Source organism: Scleropages formosus, chromosome 19 (assembly GCF_900964775.1).
Source record: "Scleropages formosus chromosome 19, fSclFor1.1, whole genome shotgun sequence".
Lineage (NCBI taxonomy): Eukaryota > Metazoa > Chordata > Actinopteri > Osteoglossiformes > Osteoglossidae > Scleropages > Scleropages formosus.
This window is the reverse complement of record NC_041824.1, coordinates 14,260,044-14,273,718: the sequence shown is the minus strand read 5'-3', so window position 1 is coordinate 14,273,718 and position 13,675 is coordinate 14,260,044. Positions and strand designations below refer to the sequence as shown.

General features: G+C 44.4%; 1 protein-coding gene across 1 annotated transcript; it reads left to right on the top strand.

Moving 5' to 3' along the window:
* Nucleotides 1-5,292: 5,292 nt before the first annotated feature.
* krt5 (keratin 5) lies at nt 5,293-10,959 on the top strand. The gene is made up of 9 exons (XM_029246189.1): nt 5,293-5,958; nt 7,617-7,825; nt 8,025-8,085; nt 8,197-8,292; nt 8,389-8,553; nt 8,667-8,792; nt 9,012-9,232; nt 9,326-9,375; nt 9,653-10,959. Exons 1-9 carry the CDS (start codon nt 5,416-5,418, stop codon nt 9,898-9,900), a joined length of 1,719 nt encoding a protein of 572 aa, XP_029102022.1. The 5' UTR covers nt 5,293-5,415; the 3' UTR covers nt 9,901-10,959.
* The last annotated feature ends 2,716 nt before the right edge of the window (nt 10,960-13,675 follow it).

Genomic DNA, 13,675 nt, shown 5'->3' with positions numbered 1-13,675 from the left:
TTAGGTAAAGTACTCTACTCCTAGCGCCAGTGGGTGTGTCCGCAAGAGGAGCTGCAGTAAGAGTGGGGTGTGGTTCTCCTGGGTGATGATGACAGAACTTCCTGAACCATCCTGTCAGGCCCAATGTGTCTCAACAAGCTCTTTCAGATCCAGCCCCAAGGCACTAAGCCCTTTGTTCAATGCATCTGACATATTCCTTTGTAACTCTGCCAGTTACATGATACCCAACTGCCACCTTCTTTTCTTGCAGTGTCTCTCCGTTATTATTTTTAAATGTACTTTATTTGCATTCATTTTATCCAAAATTATTTTATTTCCAAGGCTGTGGACCCGAGTATTTTTTTTTTCTATTTTTTTGTCCCTGATTAAAATTTCTTTCACCAGTTTGGAAACTGATAGTTTCAGATTTTTTATAAGTATGAACTTTAAACCTGTAGGATGTCGGGAGGGGTTTTGCCATACACTTCCTAAGCAAGATTCTTATCGTCCAGTAAAATACCCAGCCTTTTAAATGTGCAAATTTTTTGGTCATTTCAAATAAAAATACAGATGGTACATTCCGAAAACCAGTTGCCTCATACAGGAGTGCAAGGGCCTACATACGGTGAGACCCTGGAGGTCTGCCGTGAGGAAGACTCACATGCACCCAACATGACGGTGTGAAACTACCTCATTGTGAGGTGTAGAAGGCAAGTGAGGAGAGAAGCTGGAAGCAGGCTGAGCACTGGAAAGAACAGCAATTTCTCAGACAGCATAGCTCACTGATCCAGGGTGCCACTCTTGGCAGTGATGCCATATTCCATTGTTTGTTCTATATCTCTTTTCTTCTCTCAATGAGGCGCAAACCCCCTTTTCCGACAGGGGTGGGACAGAGAGGATGGCTCACTCGGGGCAGGCCTGCCTGGACAACGTGTGCGGGTGAAACAAGCCACATCACAGCCATTCTGTCAGCCTTTCCCTGTCCGCCTTTCGCCTAAATGCTGTTTTTGTTTTGATAAAGTGAGTTTTCTGTTAATATTTTCATTTGACTGTTCTTCCAAGAAGCAGGATAAGTACTTGATACCATCATCATTGCACATGCTCTGCCGGTGGCAGATTCTTCAGCGTTGCAATAATATTTCTCTTGGAAAAAAAAAAAAAATACTTTATTTTTTTCAGATGTAGATGCTGAACTACCAAAGAACCAGTTTTCCAATCACTTCTCACTTCTGTTCAGCTCTGAAGTCATTTTGTTTTGCTTTGCCTTATTACCATGGCAACCACACACCACATCCAACTCTGTTTCTTTGTGGCTGTGGTCTCATTCTAATAACGAGGTGCACCGGTGTGAACCTGCGTGGGGTACATAGTATAAGAAAAGAGACAATGAAATGTCCTCACAGCCCTTACAGGTGTTCGCTGCCACAGTTCTCAGGCCATTGTGGCTGTAGCGGGGTTCCAGCAGCACAGCCTGTGTGGTCTTTCCCACATTAACCCCCCCCCTCTCTCTGAGTATGTGTGTGAGAGAGACATGCAGAGGGAAAACGCCAAAACACTAGCATGCCTAAGAAAGTGTCCACACCCAGCGTTCACTTTTGCCATGATTTGGACTTTGAAGCGACATTCTTTCTTAATTTCACTTCACTCAACCCTCTGGGCATGATACCATTGCATTTGTACCCAGCTACAGCTTACAGAGGGGGTGCGGTGGCGCAGCGGGTTTGGCCGGGTCCTGTTCTCTGGTGGGTCTGGGGGTCGAGTCCTGCTTGGGGTGCCTTGCGATGGTATGGCATCCCATCCTGAGTGTCCCCCCCTCCCTCCTCCAGCCCCGTGCCCTGTGTTGCTGGGCTAGGCTCTGGTTTGCCGCAACCCCTGCTTGGGACAAGCGATTTCAGACTGTGTGTGTGTGTCTGTGTATAGCTTACAGAGGTGATAAGTCATGTCTGCATACAAAACACTGAACAATAATGTGTGTACTGTTGAGTGAATAGAGCCTGGAGAGGCCCATGGTCATTTTCAATATAGAAACAGAGGGGAATGAATCCCATCAAAATGAACAATACTAACCTTGCAGCCCTCATGACTTTAAATAAAGAATTTTCTTTGATAAAGGAATCCAGGCTAAGTGTTTTACTCAGCAGAGTAACAGACTAATTTCCAGTCGATCTGTTTGCCCGCAAAACATATAAAGGAAACCCTGTGCCAGGTAAGGAATAGTGGATGTGACTGGGTGTGCCTCAGATAGCGTGATGTGAAGGTATTCAAATGAAAAGGTCAATTTGCTTGTTTCTACCAGCTTCAACCCAGAGTGTTGTGCACTACAATGGTGCTGACTCCACATTGTGTGATGAGGAGATTGTTGCAGGTAATATTCAGTCTTGTCAGTTGGTCAAGCTCATCTATGAAGGAGTGGGTGGGACAGCTCACAAAGATCACATTGCAGACAAATTTGGCCCCCTGGTCACTTTTTTTCTTTCTCTTTATTTAGCTGCTTCACTCCAGCTTTACTACAGTAGATCCCTTTGCAATTGGGGTTCAGATGACAGACTGGTGGAGAATACCTCATTGGGTCCCATGTCCCCAGTCCTGCAGTGAACTGCTCTCACCTGTCACAGGTGCCCCAGGGGACAACCTCCATCTTTTTTTTTTAAACTACAGCAACAGATCAAAATTGAACCCGCAACCTCAGGAGCCAAAGGCTGCAGGTCTAACCGCTAAACTGTCTGCTCTCCCCTGGTGACTTAGACTGTCGTTTGCTTTTTTGCTTTGAGTCTTGCAACTATGAGTCTTGTTGCTTTGAGTCCCCTTTAATAAGGGGTGGGATCATTGTCTGAGCGTAATGAACAGCTTTTGCACTGGGAACGAGCGCTTCCCCTCCCATCCAGTCCTGTCTTCCATAATCTGTTGCCTTTATTGCGTCTTTGTGATTCATTAAATTGATTCTGAGCTACTATTCAGCTATTTGAACAAGCAAACACAAGCCTGCAGAGGGTGGGACCAGGGAAGCTTACAGAAGAGCATGGAAAGTAAGAGGGAACGAGAGGAGAAGAGAGTAAATGAGAATCGTCTGTGTGTTTCGGGCCACTGCACTTCACACTTCATACTCCTTGTGAACTATATTCTTGAAAAAGACACTACGCCCCACAGCTGTGGCCCCTCACAGCATGGAAACACAGCCAAGCGTGGGAGACCGAGGAGCCAGAGCCTTTGACACATTATTCAAGAAGTGTGCAAGTCATTTTCTGAAAAAAAGAAAAGAAGACCGATGTCTTGAAATACACACACACATTTTCGGAACCGCTTCTCCCATACGGGGTCACGGGGAACCGGAGCCTAACCCGGCAACACAGGGCGTAAGGCCAGAGGGGGAGAGGACACACCCAGGACGGGACGCCAGTCTGTCGCAAGGCACCCCAAGCGGGACGTGAACCCCAGACCCACCCGAGAGCAGGACCCTGGTCCAACCCACTGCGCCACCGCACCCCCTTGTTTTGAAATAAATAAAAATTATTTTAAACAAACTCCAAGTAGAAAAGAGGGATGATGAAAGGGCTGGCATTCATTGTAATCTTCCTTGTAATACTTTTAATTTGTGTCTTTCTTGCAAAACAATCGAACGTATCTGAAGAAGAAAACCTGAAAAGGTAGAAATGTTCATGGCCAAAGTGTGCATAGGGAACGAAGAGCAAGTAGAGGGCACCTGGTAGCATAGGGGTTAGAGAGAAAGAAGAAATAATGTGAGAAAAGCATTAGCTCAGTTAAAAAATGTAACTCTAATTAGTTACGCACTAAGGTCTTCTGCAAATATCTAGGAAGCGTAGAGTAAAAACAGTGGTCAAGGTCAGTGTTGTGCGCTTCTTGCTCCTGGGATCATAAACAAGCACCAGATCCCAGCACTTCAGAGGGGAAGTAGCTGAACTAGTTTTACCAAAGCACCACCTATAGGAATAGGGATGTTATACCAACGCAGCTGCAAGTGCAAGGAAGGCTTCTGCTTTCTTCTCACCATCATCTAGTTTGGTCACCTCTTTATTTACATTTATTCTTTAGCAGATGATTTTTCCAAAGCAACTTATACAGAATAAACTGTAGTATGTAGCTGACACCTCTTTATACAGGTGACTTACAGGATTAGATACACTATGGTACACTACCTAACAGTCAATCACTTGTCTATACTCTAAAGCAATACACTCTCACTATGGGGAATTTAGAGTCATCAATCCACTTGAAGCACATGTGCCTGGCGGGATACCCATGCGAACCTGAGGAGAACATGCAAACTCCATGCAGACCGAGCAGGGACCAAACCCTCTCTCGCCATCCAGGTGCTGTGCAGTCGCTGTTCATTTAGTTTTTCCGTTAGAGTGATTATTCAATTATTCAATGTTTTTAAACATATGTTTCTAAATTGTACTCCAATGAGAACGTATGAGCATAGACTTGAGAAGATCCATTGTTTAGTTTCAGTATGTAGAATGCAATAAATATTTTTTTGGAATAAAATACTTGCCTGCAAGTTCCAACCTCCGAAATCATATCTTCAAACTTACATTGGAAAGTAACTATGTATGAAGTCAGTGCAATGTGTGCAGTCAAAAGCTGACAGCAACAGGGGAAGAGTGTAGTAAAAAGTACTGAGCAACCCAGGGAAGTCGCCATCATTTCAGTCTCTGCCAAAGAGGGTGTCCAATATCCCCTGTGCTACTGCAACATTCGCAACAGCAGACCTCCCGACAGAGGAGATTAGATGGTGCTTAAGGTACGAGGCAAGTCGCCAAGTGTGCTGTCTTATGTAAACTTACGTAAGTCTTACACACACTACCGCATGGAGCTCAGATAATTTCTGAAAAGCCTTGAACAAAGAAACATGAAGACTCCGTTCTGCTATCTGTCCTAAAATCCCAAGAAGCACAAATTTTATCTTGCGGGAATTTTAGTTCAGTACATTTTAGGAAGTGCAGTTGTGAGGGAGGCAGTGCAAAGCCTTGAATGAAGTAAAATTCTACAGATGTGCTGGTGCACTTGGGAAAGGATAGGAAAGGAGAAAACACAAAGCCAAAAAATGCTTTTTTACTGTTCCACCACCTCCTCCGTTATACTCTGTGTTTCTGTACTCTCACTTGCACTCTTGCTTGGGTGTGGTACGAGCTTATCAGTTTACACTGACTCTGTACCTGTCCGACGGGATGGGTGGGTCCCCACTTGCTGGAACAGGTAACTGTGATGGGAGGAGTTACTGAGAGATGGGGCCAGGACCGCTGCACAAGGGCCCGCCCTTTTCCAGGATAGATTTAAAGGCAGCTGACCTCAGGAACAAGTCACACAGAGGAACCTGACTTTCCTTTGTGGGCTGACTCCTCCTCGTCCCAGTCTCCTCTTGTTGGGTTTTTCTTTCTTTCTTTACATCCCTTGGTTGCACAGAACGGCAGAACAATGAGCTATAAAACTGGCACAATGACGTTCAGCAGCGGTGGAAGCAGCATGGGTGGTTTTGGTGTCCCTGGTGGCATTGTCCGCAAAGCCACCTTCTCCAGCCGCTCAGCTGTCCCCTTGTCTTCTAGCCGCATCAGCAGCGTAGCCGTCCAGCGGTCTGGCGGTGGCTTGGGTAGTGGATATGGTCTTGGATCCGGTGGTGGGAGCAGCTACAGCTACAGTATATCCAGTGGTGGGTACGGTGGTGGGTATGGTGGTGGAATGGGTGGTGGTGGAATGGGTGGTGGGTTCGGTGGTGGAATGGGTGGTGGGTACGGTGGTGGAATGGGTGGTGGATTGGGTGGTGGATTGGGTGGTGGGCTCGGAGGAGGCTACGGCGGTGGTGCTGGCTTTGTCGGTGCTCCTATCACTGCTGTCACTGTCAACCAAAGCCTGTTGGCACCTCTCAACCTGGAGATTGACTCCAACATCCAGGCTGTCCGCACCCAGGAGAAGGAACAGATCAAGACCCTCAACAACCGCTTTGCCTCCTTCATCGATAAGGTCGGCACAGTGTCTGTGTTCTACTTGCTGTGTACTGATGATTAAAATGAATGAATGTGTAAATGCACTGACAGTGTTGTGAGTTTGGGTCTTTTGATGGAAGTAAATGTAAGTTATAGCCAGTCCATAATGAGCAGTAGCACTTTGTTGTCATGCATGCCTCTGTTACAAAGTCGTGTGTACATTTTAATGGAGTATAGTTGTCCCCCGCTAGCTGTGATAATTCCTGCAAAATTCACAGTCTGATCTCTGATCAGGAAATTCTCAGTAAAAATGTAGGCACTCCTAAGTAGGAAAAGGAGATGCTTGAAGAACAGAAATGCATTGCAGCCTCTGGTTATGAAAACTCAGAATCAAAACTGCTTCTGCAAGGTTTTGCATGTAAACAGTGCTGTTTATTCTATTGATATCCATCTTTTGCTTTAGCGAATTGTACTGCAATCTCGTTCAGCGCTCTGTGTCACTCTAGTGAGAAGAGTGCGCCATAAAAAGAAACTAATCTTACTTACAAACTTGCGTGCTGTGCATGCAATCTGGCTTGGTGCAGGGTTATAATCTCAGGTCTTGTGCTTGGAAACGATCATTATTTAAATATGGGTGAGGTTCAGGTTATCGTCTGCTCCCCTCCAGCTCTGACTCACTGGGTTCAGAGGCCAGGAGTGTGTCTCTCGTCAGAGTCTGTCGGAGGGTCAGAGTCTATCCTCTGCCAGTGAAGCTGATTAATCGGGCTGAACTATATAGTTCTAGCTCCGTTACCCGTTGTTGTTAGTGTGACACTAGACCTGAAGTTGTACAATTCTCCCTTCCCTCACTTCTGAAATATGAAAGCCTTGCATCAGTTGCCTTTATTGTTGTGAAAGTTCAGATAAAAATAGCATGTAGTCCTTTCATCTTCTAAATGGACAAAGCCACTTTTGTAAGCTACATGCACTATTATACGTGGGTCTAAAGCGAGCAGAATGTCACACGTGGCACTTCTGGAACCAGCAAGACCAGTCAAAAGTTAATGAAGTCTACGAATGTATTAAGACTGTACGACTATGTACTAAGATTACCTCATAGTAATATTTCATAGTAGTCTAACCTTACAATTTACTACTGAAGACTAAAGATCAATAGGATAGGAACACAAGTTAATTCATAAAGCCCACAGAGCCGGGGGAAAGGGTGTGGGGTAATTACCATTGTATTGGCCACACCCAGGGTTTGGCTCAGGTGTGGCAAGCCAGGGCAAGACTGCTCAACCCCACCTGCATAGCAAAGCCAGTTTGGGTGTGGTCTAAATTATGCTTGTTTTCCAGGCAAGAAAAAATTTTTTGACAATCACCAGATGTCTACATAAAGGGTTAAGATGAGCAGAAGCTAGATGAACTTGCTAATCTCACTCATGTAGTTAACATCTTTGTAACAGCACAGTACAGTATTTTTTACAACCACTGAAGAATTGGCAAATGAACAGACCTGCAGTTTTATAAAAAAGAGTCAAAATAAGAGTGAAAATTTATGCATTATATTAATTATAAGCTTCAAAAACCTTGACATTCAGTCCACATTTCCTCACAAGGAGATCAAGTCTCTGTTCCCCTTTTCAAGGATTAGTGCTGAGATAACACCACTATGGCATCACTAAAACAGATTTTTTAACATGTTTCCCACAGGTCAGGTTCCTGGAACAGCAGAACAAGATGCTGGAGACCAAGTGGAACCTCTTGCAGGGTCAGACCACATCCCACTCCAATCTCGATGCTATGTATGAGGCCTACATCAGCAACCTCCGCAGGCAGCTCGATAACCTTGGCAATGAGAAGATCAGGCTGGAAAGTGACCTGAAGAACATGCAGAATCTGGTGGAGGATTTCAAGAACAAGTGAGAGTTAAACATATGTTTGACATCTTACTAAATGCTAATTAGAGGCATAAAAATAGGGCTTTCACAACAGTTTATATTGTGTAAATCCTCTAGCACTACATTACAACTTTTATTCTGCTGACATGAATCAGTCAAGATGTCATTCTTGCACAGTAGTCTGTGTAATCCATTCACAATGTGCCTTCCATCTTGGCAGATATGAAGATGAAATCAACAAGCGTGCAGCAGTAGAAAATGAATTTGTCCTGCTCAAGAAGGCAAGCAGCTTTAAAATTAGTTTTAATTTTTAAATAGTTTTCCATTTTCCCAACATTAAAACTGAAGTCAGTCACAAGAATCACAGCTGAAATGTCCTTCCACTCCCCCAGGACGTTGATGCCGCTTACATGAACAAAGTGGAATTGGAAGCCAAAGTTGATAGCCTTCAGGATGAAATCAACTTCCTCAGGGCACTCTTCGAGGCGGTACGCTTGAATTTCCACAGTCAAAATGTACATAACACGCCTTTTCTGTTTGAGGTCCATGTAACATGTTGAATCCTCCTCATCTGCCTTCAACAGGAGTTGGCAGAACTGCAGAGCCAGATTAAGGACACCTCTGTTGTGGTGGAGATGGACAACAGCCGCAACCTTGACATGGATGCAATTGTGGCCGAAGTGCGTGCCCAATATGAGGACATTGCCAACCGCAGCCGTGCTGAGGCTGAGTCGTGGTACAAGCAGAAGGTATGCGATGTTTGTGGGCACTACTGTTTCTCATCTTTGCCCCTAGGGGTTAAGTTTGTTTGCAAAGGAAAACAGTGATGATAAGAAGATTCTCATTTGTATTCTTTCCTCAGTATGATGAACTGCAGACCTCAGCAGGCAAATTCGGTGATGACCTGCGCAATACCAAGTCCGAGATTTCCGATCTGAATCGCATGATCACTCGTCTACAGAATGAGATCGAGGCTGTCAAGGGACAGGTAATGTTATTGTCTCAGGGTGCCTTCATTAGATGTTGAGTGCATGTGCAACATGAAGACCCTTTGAGACATAATTCTAAAGGAATTGTTGGAAATTCTTCTTTGGAGACAATTTTTAAATCACTGCTGCATTGTGCTCCCTGACCTTAATCATACCTTTTCTCAAACAAAAGTCGAAAGGGAATGTAGCTCACACCAGCTGCCACATGCTCTGTTTAGCGTGCTAACCTGGAGGCACAGATTGCTGAGGCTGAAGAGCGTGGAGAGCTGGCAGTGAAGGATGCCAAGGCTCGCATCAAGGAGCTGGAGGAAGCCTTGCAGAGAGCCAAGCAAGACATGGCCCGCCAGGTGCGCGAGTACCAGGAGCTGATGAATGTCAAGCTGGCCCTGGACATTGAGATTGCCACCTACAGGAAGCTGCTGGAAGGAGAGGAGAGCCGGTGAGTAGAAATCTGAAACTGGAAGAGCTCAAAAGCTTCAGGTGAAAAGTTTTTTGGTGCATTTTGTAATAATGCAATTTAATCTCTCGAAAGGCTGGCCAGTGGTGGTTGCCCTACTACCGTCCATGTACAGAGCTCCAGCAGTAAGTACTCGTCATCCTTACTGGCTTTATTCACTTCATACTCCAGCTGCTGCAATGAGTTTGTAAAGAATTTTCACTTTCTCAGGTACAGAATGCTGCCTTCATTAGTACAAGTTCGATAATAAAAATGGTCCTTCCCCAAACAGCCAGGCAGCTAGCAACTTTATTATAATACAGTCACACAGAGATGGAAGAAAGAAACAATGTTTTGTTTGGTTTTATCATGGGCTTAGATGAGTGAATCCCCTATGTTTTTCTCATCTCCCTCTTTCACTAGGTTTCTCCCTTGACAGTGCTCTTGGATTGGGCAGTGGTGGAGGATTTGGCGGTGGTTCAGGAGTCGGCGGTGGTGCAGGATTTGGCGGTGGTTCAGGATTTGGTGGTGGTTCAGGATTTGGTGGAAGTGCTGGACTTGGTGGAGGTATTGGATTTAGTGGAGGTACTGGATATGGCATAGGTAGCAGCAGTGGCTCCACGATTTCCAAAACCAGCAGGGTCACCACCTCAGCCACAAGGCGCTTATAAAGAGGAGGCAACCCTGCCCCACAGTCCTAATTGCCCCCTCCCCCATGCTTATTCAGAAATGCAACTCACATACAGTAACTGCTGAAACAGTTGTTTCCCTGGCAAACAGCAACAGAGCTTTCATTGATGCAGTGAGCGGAGGACAACCACCCCACCTCTCACCCTCACTTACCACTTAGGCACATTAGGGGAAGGAAATAAGAACAGAAGACAGTGGTTTTCTATAGCCAGAATCGACCAAAGCCTTTTCTGTCTTGTACTTTAAGTTTTCTCTCAATGGCAGCAAGTAAAACATGAAAATACCAAACTACAGAAATATCCCTGCCTTTTCCTGTTGTCAGTTTTTTTCTTAGACAGTCACGTATGTAATAGAAGGAATGAATACAATGAGATTAACAAGGATACAGGAAGGGTAAATCTTGCCTTGAAGAAGTTTTGTAGTTGTTTCCCCTCTAACCAGCCAACCTGCCTCCAATGCCGCCAAAACCTGCAGGGAGTCAGGGTCACAGCATCACAGCAAAGGGCAGCGGGACCACAGTAATGCAACAGTCACTGTAATGCTGGTATCACACTGTGGCACTACCCTGCATCGCTGTCCATGCATCCTAAGAGGATCTGCACGGTGCTTCTATTTCTCTGCGTACAGGAAGAGGTAGAGTCACACCACGGGTAGATGGACAAGAGACACAGTGAAGTATGTCCGCATATTTCAGCTGACTTTAGCCCTCCTGTTCCTCGACTCCATGGTCTCCCTACGCGGCCAAATGAATAACAGGCATCTGGAGTTATGAGCTATGAGGGGTCCCCTCCTTGAAGAAGGAAGTTTGTACTGAGCTGGTTTTGAGAAACCCACAGAGGTGACGTTAGCCTTTACTACATTACTCCTTTCTCAGGGATGATGGGAGCATCAAACAGGCTTGGAGATTACCTTGCTTTTTGTGTTTGTTTCCTTGTTATTTTGTTCTAAAAGTAAAAGTCTGACATGTCGTGACTGGACTGATGTGGCCAAATTGAAAATGTAACACCAAAAAAACTGAATAAATTCCAAGTCCTACAATACACTGGTTATTGGTCTCATATTCCTTTGTGATCCACTTCTTGTTTCTGCTCGAAATGGTACGTGGAGGATTGATGTCTGTGCATACGAGAGAGAGAAAAAGTAAGAGAGACAAAGATATTGAAAGCATATGCTGTGCGCAACTGAACCAAAGTGAAAAAGGCACCACCAATATCTCAAAAAAAAATGAAGTTACTAAAAAAATAAAATATATCTTCAACACATTTAAACAATGGAAAGCTCGAGTTTAAGTTTGCCAAACATGCAGCAGTCAACCATAGAGAAACATGAATAAAAATATGATATAGGCAGATATGAAGATACTTTTACTGTTTGTAGGAGAAAACAAGTTGCACCTGTAATATTCCTTCTTAAACACCCACTTTGTATCGGGTCAGCCTTTCTGCCTTCTGCACTATAGTCCCATCCTGTAGTTAAATATAAAGGAAGTCCTTTATGATTTTCTTTTGATGTCATTTTTGTAAATGTAGGGCACTCAAGGAAACAGTGTATACTGCACTGTCTATCGTGTACTCAGTCAACACTCTGCAGTGCTCTGCTGCCCCAAAGTACTGTTTCGTCATAGACAGATTTCAGCAGGTGTTTTCACAAGTCCAGGCTGGTGGCCAGCATATAGATAAATTGATGTTGCCAGTAACATATGCTGGTCTCAGAGATTAGGCCATCATGCAGAAGTAGAACCCATGAGTTCCATTCTCTTGCACCATACTGGCAAGGGACCGACTGGAGCACATCGTTTGCAAGGGCACTGTCCCCTGCATGGGTTTGGAAATTCTCCCTGAGCGGTTGTGTGGCGTTGCTAAAAACATTCCCATCAAAGTGATGCAGCTGCGTTGTTGGTGGCTGGAGCCTCCTGGGGGTGTAAAAGCCCTGTGATCTTCTGCTCAGGCCAGTGGCGCATCCTTACAACGAGCTGTCGAGAAATCATGTTTGTTGTCATTTGTTAACAGATAAAGGTCAGTTGTCTGGTAAATATTCAAACCTGGTGCATAACCAGGTGAGACGACAGCAAACTAGCGTGTCAGCAGTTTTTAATTGTGGTGAGGAGATCTCATCAGGCGAACACACCACACTGTTTGATGTCTGACTGGTTTATCACAGCCTTGCCTTAAGCTGCTTTCTTAAGCGCTGTACCCTTCTAGGAGCAAAACGAATCCCTGGACAAGACAGAAATTGGCATAATCAAGGTACATACAAGCTAAACATTAATTTAGAGGAAGTCACATCAGACCTTGAAAGGAACAGCAATGAACTGGCTCACTGACTATCTAAACAAAGTGAAAAGATCAACCTTTTTATCAGTGGAAAACATGCAGGTCATTTATCAAAATCCAAAATGCAAGGCTATCCATTCAGAAACAGCCAGGAGATTCCAGAAATTACAAGTGAAAATCCATTTCTTTACATGTCGTGAGCGGAGTAAGCCACACCTAAGGGAATTATATCACATGTACTGAAAGAGATGGTATTCAGGCCAAAAGACAAGCACTGCAGGTTTGTCATGGAACATATCTACTCACCTTGGACCTTCACTACAAAAGTTCTGCATTTGGGTACAGTTTTTAAAGTCAGCCAGTGTTATTGCACGGCACGAAAAGTGTTTCGAAAAAGCACAGAATCATTGGAGTGCCGAGATGATCAAGTGAACGTTTCATCAGGGTTCTGAAAGGGGATGTTGATCAAATGATATTCGGTAAATAAGTGCACACAAAAGACCGAGGCTGAGATGAGCCCTTGGCAAGTGCATGCTGACACAGTGTTTATTTAACATAAAAGTGATGCGGGACTTCCCGCCCAGATTAAACCAGTCACCCGGCATTCATGCTCAAACAGCAGAGCGTATTACCCAACTGAGGCTCTCGCTAACAAAATCAGAGTGATGCATAGAGAAGGCACTCATGAACTGCTGGCTGAGGGGAGATGGGACAGGCCCCTGCCAGCCTGTTTTTCACCCTGAGACACATTCAGTGCCAGGAAAGCCAAAGGGCCCTAAGAGACCTTCCCATACACAAGTATGGAAGAATAAAGGTACAGTATAAACTGCAAGGATTTGGTCATCTGGAATTGAAATTAATTATAGATACCAGGCTTTCAGTATAGAATAGTACTATTTCACTCTTTCAGGATTTTGACCAAATAAATGCAATAACCTAAACCCTGGAGTTGGAGAGGGCTTTTGTGCAGTAAGATTGGTACCATTCTGATGGACTTTATTTCCTTCTGAGTCACACAACCATTTAAGGATTCCAAGCTTAAGTATAGTTTACCTTTGCTTAAGCCTGAGGCCAGTTGATGATGTAGCGTTTGGGGTCAAAATATTTGAGCCTGAAGCATCAACTGTAGTGTCCTTGAATATGATACCCTGAACTGTCCCAGTAAAAATGGATAAAAAGATAAAATAAAATAAAAAAAAAACTGTAAAAATGGTTCAATCATTGTAAGTAGCAGGACAGTGTGAGTCGTGTTGGCGGAAAGCATCAGCTCAATGAATAAATGTAAATGTCATGGAAATTTCAGGGTTTCTAAGAACAGGGTACAATTCCTATGGAGTCATGCTCCTCATGGATCTGACATTTCCTCTTAACTTCAGTTATGCTGCCCTCTACTGTAAAAGAGTAAGTCACCATGTTCTCATTTATTACTTGCACTCTTGTACCATTTACTTGAGAATATAAATATACATTTCCTATATTACAT

Coding starts and splice junctions, on each gene's coding strand:
- krt5 (XM_029246189.1), top strand. CDS start 5,416: ATGAGCTATAAAACTGGCACAATGACGTTCAGCAGCGGTGGAAGCAGC. Junction 8,293..8,388: donor TCAGGGCACTCTTCGAGGCG/GTACGCTTGAAT, acceptor TGCCTTCAACAG/GAGTTGGCAGAACTGCAGAG. Junction 8,554..8,666: donor AGTCGTGGTACAAGCAGAAG/GTATGCGATGTT, acceptor TTCTTTCCTCAG/TATGATGAACTGCAGACCTC.